A 22,483-nucleotide genomic window follows, 5' to 3' on the forward strand; every position below is an offset into this window, starting at 1 on the left:
AGATATATACCTCAGAGTATATAGCTCGGTCACATGGCTACCTTAATGTTTAACATTTTGGAGAACTGCCAAACTTTTTCAAAGTAGCTACAGCATTTTGCAGTCCCATTAACAATGTATTGTTTCTAATTTCTCCGCATCCTCACCAACACTTGCTATTGTCTGCCTTTTTAATTGTTGCCATCCTAGTGTATGTGGAGTGGTATCACTGTGGTTTCGATTTGCGTTTCCCCAGTGAATAGCAATGTTGAATACTTTTCCTGTGTTTGTTTGTTGGCCATTTGTATATCTTCTTTGAAGAAATATCTATTCAAGTCCTTCTCCATGATTTAATTGGGTTGTCTTTTTGTTATTGATTTGTAAAAGTTCTTTATATATTCTAGATACTAGACTCTTATCAGATATACAATTTGTAAATATTTTATCCCATTCTGTCAATTATCTTTTTACTTTCTTGATAATATCCTTCAATGCATGCAGGTTTTTAATTTTAGCTATTAAACTTAGGTCTTTGAGCCATTTTGAGTTAATTTTTATATATGGAGTGAAATAAGAGTCAATCTTCTTTCTTTTACATGTGGATATCCAGTTGTCTCAGCACCATTTGTTAAAGAAACTCTTCTTTCTCCAATAAATGATCTTGGCACCCTTACTAAATATCAGTTGACCATAGATATTTGGGTTTCTTTCTGGACTCTCAATATGTATGTATTTTTGATGTTTTAAAATTTTCAGTTATTATCATTTTATTTTTGTTAAAATGTAACCTACTTCTTTTCATTCCACTTCTAACAATTAGGACACATTTTATTCAAGTCCCAGTGGTTCATTACAGAAGTGAATCTGGGGGTGAGAGTGAAAAGAAGAAATGTCTATATTCCCTCTCTCCACTACTTCCCTAGACCCTTTTCCTCACTGCTGTTAAGAATGGATTGCTTTAAATTATCTCCATCAATATGCTTGTCCTGTTTTTCAACTTATAATTCTATATTTCCAGACGCAAAAAAGTTTAATCTACACAAGATAATTATTGTATGGTTTTTAATTTGTCTTTCTAAACATGAGAACCCTGCTTTGAAAATCTAAAGGTTCAGTCGGTGAACATTGTATCCTGTCATTCTTTGATTTGCTTTTTAACTTTATGCTCCGTAAAAGTAATGACAATTTTGTTTACACTTTGCTTAAAAATATCTCATCCTCCTGTTTTTCACTTTTACCAGCATTAACCTGTCACCCTAAGATAGAGACTGTTGCTGTGGCAACTGGTCGTGCATAAACTGGTACAGAACTAGAGCAGTGACCAGTTTCCCTGGCAACAAGCTCTTCACCTCAAGACAAACCAGAAGAGGTTTGTCTTCTGGCTTGGTCTCCCTAATTAATTCAAACAGTCCTCTCCAGGATACATACCATAGCAGGTGGGATCGGGTCCCAAAGCAGAATCCAGGGTTGGAATAGCTATAAAAGTAAAGAGAAAGAAAAATGTGACGAGAAAGGACAGTGAGGATTCTCCTTGCAAGGAAAGAAGGGTTGTAATTGAAGTGGAAATAATGTATACCAAAATTGGATATTATTACTTTGATAATAAATTGATAATTAATATTATTTTGATTATAAATCAATCAATAGTTGACTTTTATGAAAATAGACTCTTGGTTCTCTCCTTGTCTTTCCAGTGCTGCCTTGTTAATTTCCTTTCCCTTTTTAACACTACATTAGGGCCTTGTTAAGCATAAGCTCTTGGCCCTCTGCTCTTTTCTGTTTGCTTTTTTTTTCAATCACATTTATTTTGCAGAGGAGAGCTCAGTAATTAAATGCAGCTTTTCATATCCAAATTTGTATTATCTGAGCTAAATTGTTATTGGTTTAAATAACTTTCCTGTTTAACTAAAATAATAGCAGTGATCATAACTGCAGTTTATGTAAATGACATTTCAGAGTCCTTTCCAGTGATTCCATACCAGACCCTGTGTTGGAAATACAGTGACACACCCCGTCATTGTACTTCCTCCTGCTGTCCTAGCAACGTTATCATGGCAGAAATAAGTGAAAATGCATTAGTGTTGCCTTATTCCACATTGTGATTTAACGTTGTCATTATAAAGACATTAATGACCTAATGCTTAATTATACTTAAGGAGTACATGTACAGGAGAATGATTTTTTTAGGTGGGTTTTTGTTTGTTTTTCATCTTTTTTTTTTCTTCATCCTTGTATTTACTTTCAAGATTTAAAAAACTCCAGCCTGAAATACAGAGTATAAAATTGCAGCTTATTTGTCCATTTTTATTTTAGCATTTTTTAAAAAACTTTGTGCTGATATGAGAGTGTTTTAAAAATATTTTCACCTGTCATTGTAATGGTAGCAACACTGCCCAGTGGAAAAAAATGTGAGTGAATTTTACACTCCGTTTGGAGAAAGAAGGTTTCAGAATGTACCATTGAAAGGTTTACTTACAAGATATATTACACATGCTTAATTTATTTACTTCTAGTAAGTGTAAATACTTATTTTAATAAGTTTGGCATTACTAAATATATTTACATATATTCTCCCAATATAGGGCATCACATTTGATGAATTCAGGTCATTTTTCCAGTTTTTGAACAACCTAGAAGACTTTGCAATAGCCTTGAATATGTATAACTTTGCGAGTCGTTCTATAGGGCAAGGTAAGTAATACTCGTTTAAAACTTAAAAGCAAAAAATAATTCTACATTGTTTCTAGGGACTTTGACAGCAAATTAATTAGATATAGCATATTAGCCATCATCTGGCCTGAAAGTTTGTTATATAATTCAATGGGAAATCTGCTTTCCCTAAGGGAAGTTTAGGGAAATATACTAAATTTTTGTATTAAACTTATTATCTCCATTCATATTATGGGTAAAAGCTAATGATGTTTGTAAAGGTTCAAAGAGGAGGAAACCTCTTGGTAACATTGAGGGCTGTGTGTCTACCTATAGAAGAACCAGCTGGTCATGCCTCAAACATCATCACAGAATGATATTTATATTACTGATTTTACCCACAATCCCTGCTGGCTCAGCAACCTGAATTGTGTCAACAGAATGACCTCTTAGCCATAGACTTTCATTAACTGAGTTTTAGGAACGATAAATACAACTGAGTGTCGATTTTGCTTAATTTACAGAACAGTATAACTGTTACAGAACTCAGAATGCTGTTGACCTCAGGACCAGCTCCTTCTTTCCCTGTAGGTAGACTAACAAGTCAAGTCCTTTTTTTAGGATTCTGTGGCTATGACTGCTATCCCTTCTTCCCTCGTGGCCATGTCCTTTTTAAGTATTCTTGCCATATGAGGACTTTCTGTTCATGTCTCTAAGGTGATTTGACCTGTGTCTGTCATAATCTATTACATGTTATTTCCCAAACATAATCTCAGAGGACAGTCTTTATTTTATTGCCAAATTCTAAGAGATGCCAATCTGCAGCATCTAAGTAATTATATCTCTCCCAAAAACATAGAGATCAACTTCCTCCTGGCTTCATTCATTCATTGAGGAAGAGAAACCCAAAAATGTGTCGTATTTCACCCTCTGTCTAGTCTAGGTGTCCAGATAAGCCATCTTCTCAACTCAACCCATTTTAGTGTTTTAAAACTAGAACCTTTGGGAACCCTGCCTTCCCAGACCAGTGTTTACTACTATGATAAATCTAATCAACCACAAAAAAGAAAAAGAAAAAAACCCTCAATATCTGTTTACTCTGTTTACTTAGTTCAGAATGGACAGTTGCTCTTTTACTTTGTGGAACTGGGAAATTGAAAAAATCAGTTGTGTACTCTTGGAGATGCTAGGAATATAACTCTTCCTTTTCTGTTGCCACTACTATTACCTCTCAAAAGGACCATTGCAGTAGCCACCTCAGTGGTATTCCTGCCAGTACCCACCTTCCTCTTCGATGTTTCCTAGAAAACTCACAGGATAGTCTTTCTAAAACACCGATTAAATATCTACAACACACCTGCTTCAGAAAACTCTTCAGTTCCCCAATTGCGTGTTGAAGAATACACACGCTCCTCACCTCAAAGTCCCTGTACAGAGCCCCAGCTCCTATGTGTCCAGATGGCTCATTGTTTTCAAAATGTGCCTTATACTTTCCTGTTCCCTCCATGCCTTTGTTCATTCATGTCATGTCATCTGCCATTTCTCTCATCTCTACAAGCTGACATCATCTACCTTCAGAGCTCAGCTCAAATGCAAAGTCACAGCCTTTCCTATCACTGCTCCTCTCCCTCCCTTGTCCGTACTACAGAGAAGTCATCACTCATTTCCAAATTCTCATAGCTCTTGGTTGGTACTTTTTGTATGGTCCTGTGTAAGGGTTATTTGGGCAGTTGTCTCATCTCCCATATGAACTGCAGGTTTCTTGAGAACTTGCTCATCTTAATAACCTCTAAAGTATCTGTCTTTGATAGTAGGTGCTTGTTAAACATTTAGTGAATATGAATGTATTGTTAAACTAAGATACAGTTATTCTTGGCCCTTTAAATTAAAACTACAAAATTATTTTGTTCCCTAGAAGATAGCATGATTAATCGAAAGTCATGTTACATAAGGTAATGACCCATGTTTAGAAAAAAGCTTTTATAACCTTGCTAGTAATGAATACATATTATAAAAATAATGTTAATGGTTTACTCCTTTTCTGTAACATTTATCTAGATGAATTTAAGCGTGCCGTCTATGTAGCTACTGGCCTCAAACTGTCACCACATTTAGTGAACACAGTCTTCAAGATTTTTGACGTTGACAAAGATGATCAATTAAGTTATAAAGAATTTATTGGAATTATGAAAGACAGACTCCATAGAGGATTCCGGGTAAACCTATAAATTTCAAGCCTATTGTTATCCTTTTCAAAAACTGAAAGAAAAAAAATCCATCTAAGTTTCAGAAATAATATAAATTTTTACAGCTATAAACATGAAATGTTATATTTGAAAAGAAAAAATATAAGGCCCTACATACTTTCAAAAACAATTTGAGGTAATAAAAGATAAGGCTTTTTTAAAATATAAAATCAATTTGAATTTTAATAACTTATTTTTATACTCCATTAGTTTAATGTCTTCGTCCCAATTTGTGGGGGGAAATGCCAAATATTTTCGATTAATTCAGTCTGCACACTGAGTGCCAAACTTGTTAGTATATAAAGAACTATCACTGTTTCTCATTTTATATGATGCTGATTTCCACAAGGCAACTTGAGACACTTAAGTCACTGCATATTCAGTACTTTTTGTATGGAAAATAAAATAAAAAACTTTTCGTATGTTGAACCGTTTTTCCTGTTAACATCTTACACTGAAAAGTAATTATGAGAAATTCAATGATTTTTTTCCTCAGAAGCACATTTTAAAGAATGAAATATAACATGAATCAGTAAGTGTTTACACATCTAACATTTGTGGATGGTACCACAAATGGAAAAAGGAAAAAAAATTGCTAATAACAGCTGGAGTAGTCAATCTTCCCTCTTTGGTAAGAATACCCCTAAGTATAGTACATTTAAAAAGAGAAAAAGTTACATATACAAAAGAATCAAGATTCATGTTAGAAAATGTTTTTAAAGAATTTTGTAATGACTTTTTTAAAGCCAAGCTGTCTGAATAAGATACTGTGTACTTACCTGCCATCTAGTGGTTAATTGGTAACATTTGGGATGATGGCACAAATACCTGAAAGGGCATACGTATATTGAAAATCATTTATTCTTCCTCAAAATTCTAGAGTAACAAGATAAAATTAAAATATAAACTATGCTATAAACCTCTGACACTGTATTTCTCTCTTGGGTGTTATGTGTTTCTATTTTTGCTTTCTTTATTGCATACCTGTGGCCCCATAACATTTTATTTACATTTGCATTTTTAATCCTCTGTTCCACAGGGTTATAAAACAATTCAGAAGTATACCACTTTCAAATCCTGTCTGAAGAAGGAACTTCATAGCAGATAAGTATGTAAGCTTCGCTGTCTAAATTTGTTCAGTAACAGTCAAGGAAGGGTCACAATTTATTTATTTTTTGTTATGACATTTAAGAAATAGAATTAATTTTTAATTTTTAGGTCACTAGTTCGATTTAAGAATTACTCTTTTAATGATTTTATTTTAGACCAGTAATTCAATTTAAGAATTAGTCATTATAGCAAAGGACTACTTTGTTGTAATTAAGTTGTAATATAAAAATGAACTGGAATAAATAGTCATCCGACTGAAATTCTCTTGGAGTGCCTTGATTGAAAATTTTTTTTTTTGTTTAACTTGCAGCTTTGTACTTGAGCAGATACAAAATAATGACTCTAGATTGGATTTTTATAATCTAGGATTATTAATGTCTAAGGAGTATTTGCTACTATTTTTTAGGATCATGATTCCAAACATCTGCTACAATAATAGCAGCTAATTTTTTCAGTTATTTGAAGTGCCTGGCACTATATTAGGTGTTCTTCCACATGCGGTATCTCATTTAATCCTCACAGAGAGAAATCCCATTTGACAGCAGGGAAAAGAGAGGCTTAGTGAATAATTTGCCCAAGATAGCTTGCTAGTAAGTCGCAAACTAGGATCCAGCCTCATTCTGTCTAATGGGAAAGCCATATTATTTATTAACTCTCACTGTAGTTGAGGAAGATACAGGAGATCCATTCAACTTGTATCAACCCAAAGAAATGTCTCAAACTTGTTGCTGATCTCCAAAATGAGGGTTTTATTTTTTCTCTTTTCATTTAAAAAAAAGTCAACTGGAACTATGAAATTATGGTTTATTATGGGTTCCAATTAGATAAGTCTCTACTTGAAGGTTTTATTCATTTATACATGTTTGCAAATACATATTTCTTGCTGTTTTTCTCAAGCTTGAAACATTTATATCTGTCTATAGCAGTATTACCAAAGTAGTCCCAATGGATATCAATGCATATTATTCTAAAAACAAAAAAACAAAACTGCTTAGTCAAATAAGTTTGAAAAATATCATAATAAATGTGGTTAAATTAGGTTTCTTAGAACTTATGAGATCTTAATATGGCACTATTTATTTGTCTCTCTTAAAGAAAAGCGTAGTATTCATTATTTTCCAAAATAGCTTTGAGGCCGAATGTTTTACAGAACCCATTTTGGGGAATGTCGATCTAAAATGTTCAGCAGCAAGTAGGCTTATTTATTTATCTAAGGTGGTAACAGTTGTGATTAAGCTAACAAAAGAAGTCAGGTCTTCCTAATCTCTTAAAGAACTTTATACAACCCTGTAAGAACTTAAACTAAGCATTGAAAAGTAGGACCGTACTGTTTAATATGTCCATATAAGTAGTGTTCCTAACTAATTCGTCATATAGTGGTGTCACACTGACACTTGATTCTATGTAGTAGTACATAGACCCACAGATAAAAATGACTACATTTATTCTAAACTTTTGTAAGACTAAGGATTAGCCAAGTTACCAAACAAAACACTGAACTTTAAAGGAAATGTTTTATGATTAAGTCTTTGATTCTTATATTTTCTGTTGGTTTTTCTATTATGTACCTTACTGTTTCATATTATTATCATAATATTATTTGACGTGCCATTACCTCTGTATTTCATCCTAAATAAATATTGCATATATGTATGTATGTATGTATGTGTGTGTGTGTGTGTGTATATATTTTTTATATATAAATTTTTTTTGACTAGGTACTTGTAAAGCAAACTTTAAAGGATTATTATCTACATGACAAATGCAAGAAGCAAAAATTTCAGAGAACAGAAGCAGGTTTGAGATCAGAAATTGTAGAAATGAAGGAGAAGGTGAAACACTAAATTTTTTTTCTTGAACTGAATTCTTGAATGTAAGACAGATAAAATGCATCTTCTTACTAACTACAAAAGTTATGTGTTATCACTTTGAGCTTTTGCCTTGATTTACTGAACTCTGCACTTCTTCATTCCTTTCAGAAGTATATAGATACCTCCACTGACTACATAAGAATGTATTTTAAGTATTTTAAAAATTTTATTAGAAATTTGCCTAACTTCGAATTAATGTATGGCTTCTGGAATCTAGATCACTTAAAAATGAAGAACAACATATTTTCTTTGGTTTTAGACTGTGAACTTACTTTAAGAAAATGAATATTCCCTAAGATTTATCTATCTTAGGGCCCTAGAATTGTTGATAAATCTCTATTACTTATCTGGTTTTTAATTATATTGAAATTGTTTTGAAAAACAAATAGAATTAAGCTACTATACAACACGATGGTTTACATTATTCTTTTAACTTTTAAAAATACATAATTAACATACATTGTTTGAATCACATGAAGGTTTTTAAAAGTCTGTGTTCATTTACCAAAGTCAACAGAATGTCTGGTATTCTTTTATGTATACAACAAAGAAATTTAAAATATAGATTTGTTTTTCTCAAAAAAGGTCCCGTAGTGATAGTAAAATAGTGGTGGTTGTAGCAGTAGTCGTCGTCCTCGTCCTTGTTTTAACATGATGCTGCTCCTGATTGCAAGTGGTGTATGTTAATAACACTAGTCACAGTAATATCTTACCACTCTGTACCTTACTCATATTGTTAGTAAATGTCTGTAGCATCAAACTGAGTACTCTAACAGATTAATAGAAAATGCTTTATAAGAATGATGTAAATATTAGGTAGAAGTTAATATTTTGTTTCTTGCAAAAGGACCACATGCAAAAGTGATGCCAAACAGCCGGTAATCATAATTTAAATATAATTTAGTATTTCAAAATAATTATGTCTTAAAAAAGGGAAAAAAACACTTTCTATTGAAAAACAAAATTAGATTTTCACATGGAGAAAATAATGTACTAGTACTTAATGGTTAAGTCTGTTCAATTTAAAAAGTTACTGTATAAAAGGATACTGTACAAAAGTAGAACAGTGAATTTAACATATTAATGTATTGTATGTGGAAGATATGTTCATGTATCTTCTTTTCCAAGATGTATTTAATGTAAATTGCACACACTCCAACTATTACCTTGCTTTTGCATATGAAAATAGGAAATACTGACTTTGTTTTTCGTAAGTTATTAAATGTGAAATTGATGGCTGTGCATCAGCCTATTTATAAAAGTAATGTTATTTCCAAGAAAATGTTTTTATTAGCATTGACTATATGTTTTTACATTCTTTATCTGATTATTATTTATTACATTGATATAGGAATATAGGATTCATAATTTGGGGATCCCACATAGTATACTAATTTAATTTCACCTGTTTTCAAGGTTGATTCAATTGATTGACTAAATGAAAATGCCCACCAACTCATTTAACATACCCCAGGTCTATTTTACCATACACTGAATGTTCTCAATATTATTTGCTATCTAAAATACTTGAAAAAAATGAAATGTACTTTTATCTTTGACTATAAGTTATATTATTTTGCACACATGGAAAAATTGCCATTTAGAACAATCCTATAAATGTACATTAAAAACTGAATTAGCTCATTCAAGTTATTTATAATTCTGCTATTCTCTCAAGGAATACTACATGCGCAATCTTTTTTCCTTATTATCAGAATAAATGGATAGTCACCTGTTTATAAGACTGCGCATAATATTGAAATGGTAATAAATAAAATATTGTGGTCAATAAAAATGGAAAAGAGTACTAAATTGCAATGATTCCCGACACACTATCACTCTTGAACTTTCTCTCTATAAAGTGAGAAGTAAAAATAATGCACTGGATTGGTGTTTACATCAATTGAAAAAATGTTAAATGCATTAAAATAATAATGTACGTACTATATACATGTATGCTATTATTCTCTTTGTATTTTCTTCTACAAGCTATTCTTTAGAAAGATAAAGCTATACATAAAATTTTAGTATCATACTCTTTGCAGAGTCTACGTGATAAAAGTTTTGTGATACTTCTCAGAATCATTTCATATTAAGAAATTCGTTTAACCGAAATTCCAGTTTATTGTTCTTTTTTGTAAAATATAATTATAAAGCAACCTGTCTACCATTCTTACATTATCTTAAATAAATATACCTGCTCTGAATCAAGAAACTTTGCTTTTATGTATATCTGTGGACTAATGTCTTTCTGAAACGTCACCTCCAAACTTTGGGACTCGTTTTTTGGTTACCAAACCTCCATTGATTTTATACATGCCATAACAATACATGCCAGTGAAATTAATCTCATCAGCACCTTTGTAGGTAAATAAATCACAGAGCCATAAAGCCTCTCAGTGTATAATAGGAATTCATACTTGGTACAATTATAGTCGTTGGTACTGGGAAGCTTTCAGAAAGTTTACATGTGACTTAATGGAATATCAGTTTTGCTTTACAGAACTGATTGCTTAAATGGCTTAAAATAATTAAACCAACACTACAGCAGCCCCTTTTGTACTAATGTTGGCTATTTTGTAGGCATCCTCTTACTATGGCAACTGCTAGAAATTTACCAGTTTTCAAAATTCAGTAATTATCCTACTTTTTATAGCCATACAATAAATTAACATTTTTACATGCTACTTTTACTTCCAAAGAATGTGAAAATATGAATTATATAATATAAAATAAGATAAAAATTTTAAGTGATAAAAAAGCATTAGGTTTTTTTTCTTTTAATTGGCAGTATTTTTACTTTCTTAGTAGCTCATGAAATAATGGTACATTTTGCAATCAATCACATCTTAAATTCTGTGAAATATCATAAGATGAAAATCAATGCAAAGATGTAATTCTCTTTACATCTTTATATATTTATAATTCTCTTTTTATATCACAATCAGTATTTTTGGCACACATCTTAACCTAAGGAATATACTCGTGTTTATAATTGTAACTGTATTCATATAAATATACGATGCTTAGAGGAAGTAAAACCATTATTATAAAAGTTTTCTGAAAAAGATAAATTTTGTGCAGTATTGTAAAGGAAGAGAAGGCAGTGTTTTTTCAGAAATAGAATAGAGAAAATAAGAAGAGAATGGAGAAAGGATCTGAATAAAGACATTTTTAAAATGGGATTGAGTAGACAGTTTTAAAAAAATAAATTTAAAGAAATGTAAGTTAAATTCTTAATGATAATACTGTCAGTACGTCCTTTCACATACCAGATTGAAAAGATAGAATGGTTCTGTAGTATACGGTGTTGGTAAATGTATGAGGCAATTGCTGGGGAGGCTATAAATTTGGGTGTAACGTGTTTGGAGGGAAACAGAAAGTTTTGACCTAGGATTTTACCTCTGGGATTGTAATACCCTAATCCATATATTTATAAGTTTATGTCATCAATGAAACAGTATGTAACTATGAAAAAGAATGAAGTCCATTTATCATGAGGATCTGAGACGATCTACAAGGTATTTTTATGAGAACACAGCAGGGTACAGAAGAGTGTATCAAACGCTACTGTTTGTGTTCCAAACACACTTTCACTGCATAGAATTATATTTTAATATATCTTTATCAAAGTTATGTGTACAATTTGTTAAAAGTCAAAGAACTCTAAAGGGTTTAAATAAAATACAGCATCCCTCTTGCCTCATTTCTGCTCCTCAGAGACAATCCCTTTCAAATCTCTTAGCACTTTCTTTTGGTACCTGCTTTCATGTTTCAAGAAAACATGCTTATACCAATATTTCTTGAGTAATTTAATTTTTAGATTATTACCTGTTGACTTCCTATAATAGAAGATGAGGATTTGACTCTATTACACAAACCCCCTCCAAGACACACACACACACACACACACACACACACACACACACACACACACTTTCCCATCCTTTCAGTATAGTTAGAACATAATTTGTTAAATCAGTTATCACATCATTATTGTTTCCTTCCTTATACATCCTCTTACTTTCCCTAGATTAACAATTTCCTCCCTTTCAGTTAGCTTAATTTTTGTGTACTACTCATTTACCTATCATTAATTCATCCCCAGACTCATCTCCCGAACTAAACATATATTGTTAATACATTCTAACACATCAACTAATATGTCGATTTTTATTGTAATTTTGGAAATGCCTCCTGGAGCTCTCAATCTTACTTTCCCATCTAAAGTGCTTCTTCCCTAGTCCTGATGCAGAACTGTCATAGGATCTATCTCCCTTCTTCATCTCTCAAAGATTGTATTTTACCCTCTCCATCTCCCAGGTCTTCCCCTTTCTTATCTTTTCCATTCTTCATGTGGAGCACAATCCTCCATGTTTCCTGAGAAAGGCTACGTGGTAAATAAATGTTCATCTTGTATGCCTAAAAATGCCTTTATTCTCCCTCATGTTTGGGCAACAATTTGTCCAGGGGTACAAATTTAGAATGATACCTTTTCCTTCAGAACTTGGAAAGCATTGCACCACTGTTTTCCAACTTTTAATGTTGTTCTCAGGAAATCGGTTGTCTGATTCTTGACCTGTTTTTCTTTTCTCCTTCTGGAATTTAGTAGAATCTTCTGTAGTCCCCACTGTTCTAAAATTTCACATTAATATAACTTGGTAAAGATCTTTTACTCATTGATTTTGCTAAGCATTCAATAGTCCTTTCAATCTAAAAACTTACAGCATTTAGTTCCAGAAAAAAAAAAGTAATTATTTCTTTGAGAACTTCCTTCCCTCTTGTATACTCAGTCCTGTTTTTCTCGAATTTCTATTACAGGATTCTCCCGCTTTGCTAAGAGTACCCCCCTTCCCACACTGCTTTCCAAAAGTTTACATTACATCACTTCGCTTTTATGAAAGACCTATATTAATACCTGTTTTCAGTTACCAAAATAAATCCAAAGAGGATTTTTGCTTTCTTGACAAAAGCCGTGATGGTACTAATAGAAGTCTTTGGTAAAAGTGAAGTAGCAAAATGCAAACTCAAGAAGTGGGGATACCTGCATTCAGATACCGAATCTTCTATACTCATCCTGGAATTTTCCTTTTCTTCTTTCTTAGTGTTCATCTCTTTGTCTTTTTATTGTACCTTTCTTAAAGATGTTGATGAATTTGTTGAGGACTTTCTTACCTTCTGTCCATTCTCTTCAGTTTATTTATTCCATCATACGTTTCTTTTTTCTGAATTTTTCTCTGATTTTTATTTTCTTGTTGTCTCCTGTTTTTGTTTCATGTATTCAGCAGCTTTTATTCTCTCTCTGATTATTAATTTTAGTTTCTTTAAAGTTTTCTTCTGCTCCCTTCATTGCCTCATTCCTTTCTTCTATTTGTATTTTGGGTGTCTCACATTAGTTGAGGCTTTTCTCAACTGTCTGGTAATCTTTCACTGTATGTTTATATCTTTAAAAAAGTGGAAGCTCCATGTGCCTGGAATGAGCTTTTGACTGATGGGTTTCACTCATTCCTGTTCTGGCTGGGCCATTTCACAGGAGAGATCTTGACTATCGGTATTGATAGGACTTTTCTCTTTGGTCAGATTTCTCCTGCCTGGTAATTCAAAGCCTAGCTGCGATTTTGTTCAGAATGCCCTTTAAAGATGGGGCCACAGGTATATTTAATGAAGGGGGCTATAAGCTGATATATTTAATGAGCTATTATTGAACTGTTTGACTGTTTATCCCACGTCTTTGTTTACTTTTTTAAGAAAAGCACGTTTTTAAAACTTAGGATCTCAGTCTGGAAAAAGTGGGACTAAATCTTGAAGGTCATGTGTTGGGTGGACTTACTCACCAAATCCAGAGTTAGGTCACATCTTCTTGAAGCAGATAACGATGGTTTTAAGAAAAATAAAAGTGTAATGGTGATTGTGAATTTATGGAACTATCATGGGAAGGGGATTAATTGATAAAGGAACATCAGTGGAAATCACTTACTAGATTTAACAGTCAAAGATAGCAGTCATACTCTCTTACAAAACTCTCTTATATTTTGGTGGCATTTACTCTAAGACACAAAGAACTGAACGTGACTATTAGTCTAATGCAGTACAACATTTCCTGCTGCATACGGCATTTTCTAGGATGAAGCAAGTGTGAAGGTAAGTCTACTAGCAGGTTTTAAACTGAAGTGAAACGAGAGTTTAGGACAGAATGAAAGACAATTAATAAAGATATTTCCAGTCTATGGTATATAATGCTTTGCTTTCTGAAAGCTCTAGGTGCTATAAGAGTTAAAAGTTCAAGCTGAAAAATCTGCAAAACACTCTGAAAATCTATACTTTTTTATGTCATTGCTCTTCAGTGCTAAGAGGTTCTCAAGAAAGTGCATATCTTATATACCCGTTGTGCTGTAATATTTAATTACAGTGAGTGTACAGAAGATTAGCTGTCTCAAAGAGTCTTTTGAAACCAGATTGCACATCAAAACTGCATTGTGCCCTGCTAAATAAGCAAATTTAAGAAAGAGGAGAAGATGATGTCAAGACTTATTACAAAATGAACAAATAAAAGACTAGGATTTGCTTGGTGTTCAGCCTATTAAGGCATAACCAGTTGTTAGCCTTCATTTGTCAGCTTAAATATTTTTCTAAAATTTATACAGATTAAGTCTATGGAAAGTATCCTTTAGCTAGTACAGTATTTGGACTTGAGAAATAAATTAAGCAACATGAAAATGCTAAATAGATTATACTAATCAGTTTCTCATAGTGATTAATGACCACATAAATATGTGCATCAGTAATTCAGATACAGATATTTGTTGCCTTTTTTGTTATTTTTCTGATTATACAATTAATATATGTGCTTTCACTCCTTGATACTTGAGGTTTTGAAAGCTCAGAGGTTAACTTCTCCACAACAGCTAGACCCTCAAATACAACATGCATTGGAACATTTCTAGTCTCCAGGGATTTCTCCCATCAAAATGAAAGAAGAAAGGGTAAAATCAAGTTTAAAATACCCAAGAGCTGAGCCCCAAGTAGCCAGGGGTGAAGACTAGGTAGCTTGGAACCTGAATTGGTCTTGCAGGAAATAACAAGGAACATAGGTGAGGATCTCAGGCCAGAACACCAGAGTTCAAAGGTCCTTGAAATTAGAAGGACAGGGAGCCTACAGGGTGTGGACGGGCAGGATGGCCGAGGCCAGAGTTCTCTACTGTTAGAAATGTTAGTACATTGAATCCAAGACCCTCTCCTCTGAGCTAAAATCTTCAAGGAGATCCCGAAGGGTGCTAAGACAAGTGTGTACATACACACACACACACACACACAGGACTGGCTGAAACAGAAGAAATCACCCCACAAGACTCAGGTAACAATCAAGCATAACCTCTTAAATAAAGACTACCAAATCCAGTTAAGGCCAGCCACTGTGAGTGAGAATCAACAGAGACAATAAATTGAGACCCCAAAGAATGAAGATGTTGGAACTGAATACAGAATGCATATGAAATGAACTATGAAATTACAAAAATGAACTTCAAAAAAATTACAGAGTCTGAACAGATACATTTACCAGACAGAATTTCTAGAAATAAAAAAAATGTAATTGCTAAAATCAAAACCTCAATGGAGAGTTTGGGACACAGCCATGTCTGAGTAACTGACTTGTCCTTTTATCATAAACAACTACATTATACAACAAACACTTCAGGGCTTTGATCCTTGAGAGAAAGGAAATTGATGTGGTGACCTCTACATTCAGTCTGGCTTTCTGCCTGGCAGCACTTTGCAAACTGCAGCAGAGGGAAGTGAAGCCCAAACGGGGGGAAAAAAAAAGTTCCATGAGACGGAAGAAATGAGAGAAGAGTTAAGCATAGCTCCGGTGGCTGGAATCTGTGGACAGAGTACCAGAGAAGACGGAGCTATGCAGAAAAGGGGCACCAGAAATCTGCATAAGAATACTCTTAAGTCTTTGGCTAAATACTAAACTGCACATAAGCAGGGTGAGGCTTCAGGAGGCCTGGCAGGAAACAGCTACTGGAGGTGACACAGAGCTGGGAGATTCGGAATTCAGATCAGCCAGAGTGTAAGGCCTCCCTGAACAGTCCCAGAATTAAATTAAGGACATGCCTTAATAAAGCTACTCTAGAGTAAGGGCAACAATGCATCGTTTGTAGATTGTTCCTATCCTTTGTCACATGTAATAAGGTCTTTAGCTTTTTAAAATCTATTCATCCAGTCTCTTTGCATATTAAATATATGGGTCATTTGACTGTCATATAAATGTCAAATATTCTTTCAATGTGTTGTTTGAGTTATATAGGATATGTATATATCTATATATCAACGGTTTTAATTTTAATGTATTTAAATGATTTTTTATGTGCCATTTTCTCCATTGCTTTTACACTTAGAAATTCTTCTCTCAATTTGATAGTCTATCATATGTTTTTATAGTTTATGTTTTCTTTGCATTTAAATGAAAAAAAAAAACTCACCTAGAATTAATTTTGTTACATTTGTTACATGGTAAAAAAAAGAAAAGAAAAATGAGGGCCTAATTCTAAATTTCCCTGCACATTTCTAACCAATTTATCCAGCACTATTTACAGAATAATTCTTCCTTTTTGCTACCTAATATAATGCAAATTGTATTTTAAATATTTTACAAACTTTAATCTGTTTTTAAGATATTATTCTCTTCCCTTGGACTTTCTGGTTATCCTTGTAACCACATTGTTTTAATTATTTTAGCTTTATAATATGTGTTCATATTTCATTATAGTCTGTCTCCCTCCTCAATAGTCACACTTAGATTCCTCTTGTTTTTAGACTTTTTCTTAACTCTTCTTATTTATCCTTCCTGATGAACTCTAGAATTGTTTTATCATAGCTCCTCCAAATAGGGTTTTTATTAGAACCACTTTAAAAGTGTGAATTAATCTGGAAAGAAGTGACACATGTTAGGGCTAGCCACAGAAACAAAATCAATAGGATGTATACATAGAGAGAAAGAGATTGATTATCATTAATTGGCTCACAAGATTATAGAGGCTGACAAGTCCCAAGATCTGCAGGGGGAGTCAGCAAGCTGGAGACTCAGGAGAACCAATGGTGTACTTCCAGTCTGAAGGCTGGCAGGCTCAACACCGGGAAGAACTGATGTTTCAGTTCAAAGGCAGTCAGGCAGGAGGAACATTTATTTTTGTGTGCTTTTTTTCTTTTTTTTTTTAACTTAGGGAAGAATCAGCCTTATTGTTCTATTCAGGCCTTCAACTGATTGGATGAGGCCCACCCACATTAGAGAGAGCAATTTGCTTTACTCAGTCTACTGATTTAAATGTTAATCTCATCCAAAACACCCTCACAGAAACACCCAGAGTAATGCTTGACCAAATATCTGGGTACTCCATGGTCCAGTCAAGATAACACAAAAATTAACCATCATTATTACCTTTGTGATATTTTCATCCTATCCAGGAACAATTATTCCAGTTATTCTCAAGACTTATGGCTGTCATCATCGAGGTCATACTACTTCTCATAAGGCCTTTTCTAGATCCTACGTGCATATCGTTGCTTTTAAGAGTCAGAATTTTTCCCATTAGATTTTCTATCTGATTACCATTGGTATATAGAAGAGCAGTTGGTATATTCAGCCACTTAACTGAACTCTTAGTTGTTCTAATATTTTTTCAATTGATTTTCTTGAGTTTTCTGGTGGACAATTATATTACATGCAAATGATGGTAAATGTGTCCGTGCCATTCCTACATTATTGCTCTTATTTCTATTGCCTGTATTATTGCATTAATCATAGCTTCCAGAACAATGTGAAATATTAATACCAAAAGCAGGAATATTTTGGTTTCCTGTTGTAATAGGATTATCTGTAATGTTTCAAATTAATCTTACTATTTTGCTGTTGATTTGAGATAAATATTTTATCTTGTTAAGAGAGATTCCTTTGTTTCCTGCATTTGGAAGTCTGGAAAACGAAATGAGTGTTGAATCATCTCAAATGCCTTTTCAGCTTCCACTGACATGATTATACCATTTTTCCAATTTGACCCCCAGATGTGATATATCTTTTTTATAGACTTCCCAATATTAAATGACTCTACATTATTATAATAAAGGCTGATCATGGCAGCACATTCTTTTCATTTCCTAGTTTTAGACAAGTTGTCTTCTTTACTTCAGGTTCCTTATCTCTAAATTGGGGCTAAAAAATTGTATCTTTACCATGTTATAGGGATCAGATGATTCACATAAAGTACATTTATATATGAATCAAGTGCCTAGCACAATGTCTGGCCTACAGGGTATTTCAGCAAACAGTACCATTATTGTTATTAACCAAGAGACTTGAATATGGTTGAATGGGGAAGGTTGTATTTCTCTTAGGATTTTTTTGTATTCATGAGTGCAATATTAAAGAAAATATTTTCTTTAAGAAAGAAAATAAGCATTTTAAAACTTTTATGTATGAATCATGGGAAGGAACAATAAAAATAGTTATTCTCTCATTTTAAAACCATGTTGTGTGTTTACACCTACCCCCTTCAAGGTCAAATACTAACTCCCTCAAAACATTACTGGGAAGGGCTGGCTTCGTGGTTATCTGACCAGTACAGTTGCACAAAGTCCCACAACAGAAGGTCCCCACGTGTGTTCTGCAGTCGCCATCTTGAAATTCTTAATAATATTATCTTTGAAGTATTGTAAATGAAGTCAGTGGGACAATGGAGCTTGTATGAGGGCTTGGAGTCTCTACTCACACGCAGTTCTTGCCATTCCCTTGGACGAGTTCTTGGCTACCTTTTGCCTTGCCCGGTCTCACCTTCCCCACCCCTGCACAGCGACCACCTCCACACACCAACCCCTTACAGGGGCCTGGGTGCAGTTATTGATAGGAATGGGGCCGAGTACCCACAACCCACAGAGTTTTGAGGCAGAGCGTAGGGGAGGTCATCTTGCCCTAGACTGGCAATGCTATGCTGCATCAGCTGGCAGCCAGCCAGAGGCCACAGCTTGGTGGAGATGAGCCTTCCACCCACTCCTGATCCAAGTACTTAGGGCTTTCTACCACAGATGTTGCAATACCCTAAGGAGTTGCCCATCCACTGTGAGTTGGGGTATCAGGCCTGTGGAAAGCAGAGATGACTTCCCCAGGGTGTTCCCCTAGCTGGAGCATGGCGCATCATTTCAGCAGCTGGCACAAGAGGCAACCTGGCAGCTGTCTGGCCTGAGCAAATGCATCCTGTCACGGGATGGGGTCCCGAGGCACCTGGGACGGTCCACACTCACCTTGCAAGTATCCCCATGGCCAAAGGAATGTACCTGGCTTCCTTTGTGCTGGATGAATTCTCTTCCTCCTCCCAACGTTCAGGATTCTGACTTGTGTAGAGTCTTCTGACCAACTGGAAGCACTCTTAGAAGCTGTGCCCATGACATATGAATTTTGTAATTTTTAGTGATGCCACATAGGAGTTAAAGGGTCTGATATTTGCATTTAAAACTGGTTCGCACAATATAACAAATGGTAAAAGTTATGCTAATAATTTAAAATTTTTATTTAAAATGACATTAAATAGAAAAAAACGTCAAGGCAAGTTGAGAAGGAGACCACGGAAAGAAGAAAAAAATTAATATTTTAATATCTTAGCACTTTTTCCTGCTCTTTTTGAACAAAGAGCCCTGTGTTTCCATTTTGCACCAGGTTCCAAAAATTATGTCGCCAGTCTTTCCCTGGGATAAGGAAATTTAGGCCAGCTATTTGGAAGTGGATATGGATTTTCTCAAAATTACAATGGAGAAAATAGTTTTTGTATTAGAAAACCAAGAGAAAAGAATATTAAGATGGTAAGAATGCTGCTCATACCACCCAAAGTATGATGTCTGGAGAGTATTTATGGTGAACTGTCTAAACTGACTGCTGAAGTTTCATCAGTATGGTTTAGGAGCTTTACTTAAAAAATTCCAGATGTATTCACTTTAAAAAAGGTACAAAGTTAACCTCAGAACTCCAGTATAATGTAAATTTATGAAGAATACTAGCAAGATGTTATAACATTTTTTATTTTACATGAGGGAGAAGCTATTTGGACGAAAATGGGGATTTAAAGGACACACAGAACATACCCTCAACTGCTACAGCACAGCTGAGGAAGTTGGGCAAAGGACGGTGACAGAGAACCCAGTCTTGGGACAGATTAGGCAAGGAAATGACGAATAACAACTGCAACGAAAAAACGCAAGAATTAGCAAGTAATGATACCAATTTTGTCTTTAACTTACCCAATGCTAGAAAGAATACTGGTCACCTCATATTGCAGTAATAAATAGACAGATCATCATCAAACACAGAAGAATGAGGAACAATTCTTTAAAAACTACTACAATAGTATTCATATCTTAAACTTTAATGATTGTTGCTGTCATACAATATCTTACTAGAGGCATTTTTGTTCAAGATGACTATATAGTTGACTAGCACTTTTGAAAAAGCAATTGTCTGAGGTTCTCTGTACTTGAGATCCTGATACAATTTCTAATTAAAGTAATTCATGAAAATTTTCAATTAGATTCCTATGGTATTTTTAAAAATCAATTTGGTTTCTACCTTTCAACTACATAAATGAGTGAGTGTATCCTTCAGACAGGTGTGGACGTGCATAATTATAAAGTTAAATGTTCCTTGGATAGAACTGAGAAAATGGCAAGGACGAAAAGCAGAATCCAAGAAGACAACGATTTTTAAAAGGACAAATTGGGAAATACGCATAACAGGTGAAATACACTTGTCCCATCCATTTAGATAGCATGGTTAAGCATAGGCTCTCGAGTCACACTTCCTGAGTTCAAACCCTCACTGTGTCACTCCCTACCTTCATAATTAAGCAAGGTTCTTACATTGTCCATGCCTCAGCTTTTTCATGCGTAAGATGAGATAATGATAACAGCTGAGTCTTAGTGTTAAGAAAATTCAATGGGAAATTGCCTGTAAAGCACTGAGCTCAGCAAACACTTAGTAAGTTTTAGTTATTATTATTCCTAAAATAATATCCCTGTTCATTTCGAGTCAGTTTATTTGTAAACATGTTCATACACGTGACCTTGAAGATTAACACAAAGGTAAAAAATCATGGGCTATTGGAAAATATAGAGTGGCACTCATTATTAAAGTGGATTGAAAATAGGAAAAAGAAAATATTTTTAAAAACTTCTTTTGGTAAATATTACCAAATACTATAAGCCTATTCTGTATATATTTCCTATTTTAATTGTCACCATCTTTATCTACTGAGTTCTCTTGGTTTTCAGGCACCTACTTAACTCTGAATATTTTATTGAATATTTTATGCTGTGCATGTGAAATATATAGTGCATGTATCTAGAACTATTTCTGTCTACTAGTTTTCCCTGTTCCTTAAAAATGAACAGAGGAATGCCTACAGAAAAAAAAAATCCCACTTTCCTCTTAGCTCCTTCGGCTGATATTTCAAGGACTCCTAATTATATAGTCACATAATTAGCATTTTCCCACTTAGTTAAAAAAAATCAAGTAAAGTTGAAAGCTAAAATACATTCATTTTGTAGCAGAAAATTGTTTCTATTGCTCAAAGTTAATTTAAAATAAAATCCAGTCATCCTGAAATATACTGGGGGTGCCAAAAAAATGTATACAATGGACAGTTTGGTACATGTGGTTCAAGCAGTAGTTCGCCATAATCAGAAGTGTCTGGACATTGATGGTAACCACTTTGAGCACCTCTTGTAATTGCAGAAGTCAAACGTGACTTGTATTCATTCATCTTTTGTTATTGGTATATGTTAAGTATTACAATTTTAATACAGTTTTTTCCTTTCTTAAAATATGTATACATTTTTGGCCATTTTATATATATATCTCGTGTTTCCCCCAAAATAAGACCTAGCCGGACAATCAGCTCTAATGCGTCTTTTGGAACAAAAATTAATATAAGACCCGGTCTTATTTTACTATAAGACTGGGTATAATATAATATAATAAAATATCAGGTGTTATATAATACAATATAAGACCGGGACACATAATAATATAATATAATATAATATAATATAATATAATATAATATAATATAATATAATATAATAAATATAATATTAATACCAGGTATAATACCGGGTCTTATATTAATTTTTGCTCCAAAAGACACATTAGAGCTGATTGATTGGCTAGGTCTTATTTTCAGGGAAACAGGGTATATGTTTTTTATATGCTTCAGATCCCGACTCACTCATATTCCCACACAACACCTCTTTTATTTCTTAAGTGTACTATCTTTCTTGAAGAAGTGGGAATAAAGGTTTATTCTTATTGAAAAGCATTGCTCCATCCTGTCATTAGCAGAGTGCCTCGTATCTAGTAAATGAATGTATGAATACATGAATGAATAAACAAAGTATGGCATATCGAGCCTGAAGAGCAAGCATAGTCGTTGCCTGGTTTTTACTTTATTCTTAACACATTTCCTAAACTATGTCTCTGCCTTCCAATATTAAAACTAATGAATACAATTAATCACATACTTGAGAGTTTCCCAGTAAAATCCACGTCCCAACAGCTAAAATCCTTCAGCCTCAATGAGGTGACTTTGC

General features: G+C 33.8%; 1 protein-coding gene across 1 annotated transcript in view; it reads left to right on the plus strand.

The window, feature by feature from the left end:
• The window catches only part of MICU3 (mitochondrial calcium uptake family member 3), a 79,439-nt gene extending 70,744 nt beyond the window's left edge, over window positions 1-8,695 (plus strand). The window contains exons 12-15 of the mRNA XM_033104675.1: window positions 2,562-2,670; window positions 4,687-4,844; window positions 5,914-5,982; window positions 7,703-8,695. Coding sequence (XP_032960566.1) covers window positions 2,562-2,670; window positions 4,687-4,844; window positions 5,914-5,982 — 336 coding nt within the window. The 3' untranslated portion in view covers window positions 7,703-8,695. The remainder of the gene's footprint in view (window positions 1-2,561; window positions 2,671-4,686; window positions 4,845-5,913; window positions 5,983-7,702) is intronic.
• The last annotated feature ends 13,788 nt before the right edge of the window (window positions 8,696-22,483 follow it).

This window comes from Rhinolophus ferrumequinum, chromosome 4, assembly GCF_004115265.2.
Source record: "Rhinolophus ferrumequinum isolate MPI-CBG mRhiFer1 chromosome 4, mRhiFer1_v1.p, whole genome shotgun sequence".
NCBI classification, from domain to species: Eukaryota; Metazoa; Chordata; class Mammalia; order Chiroptera; family Rhinolophidae; genus Rhinolophus; species Rhinolophus ferrumequinum.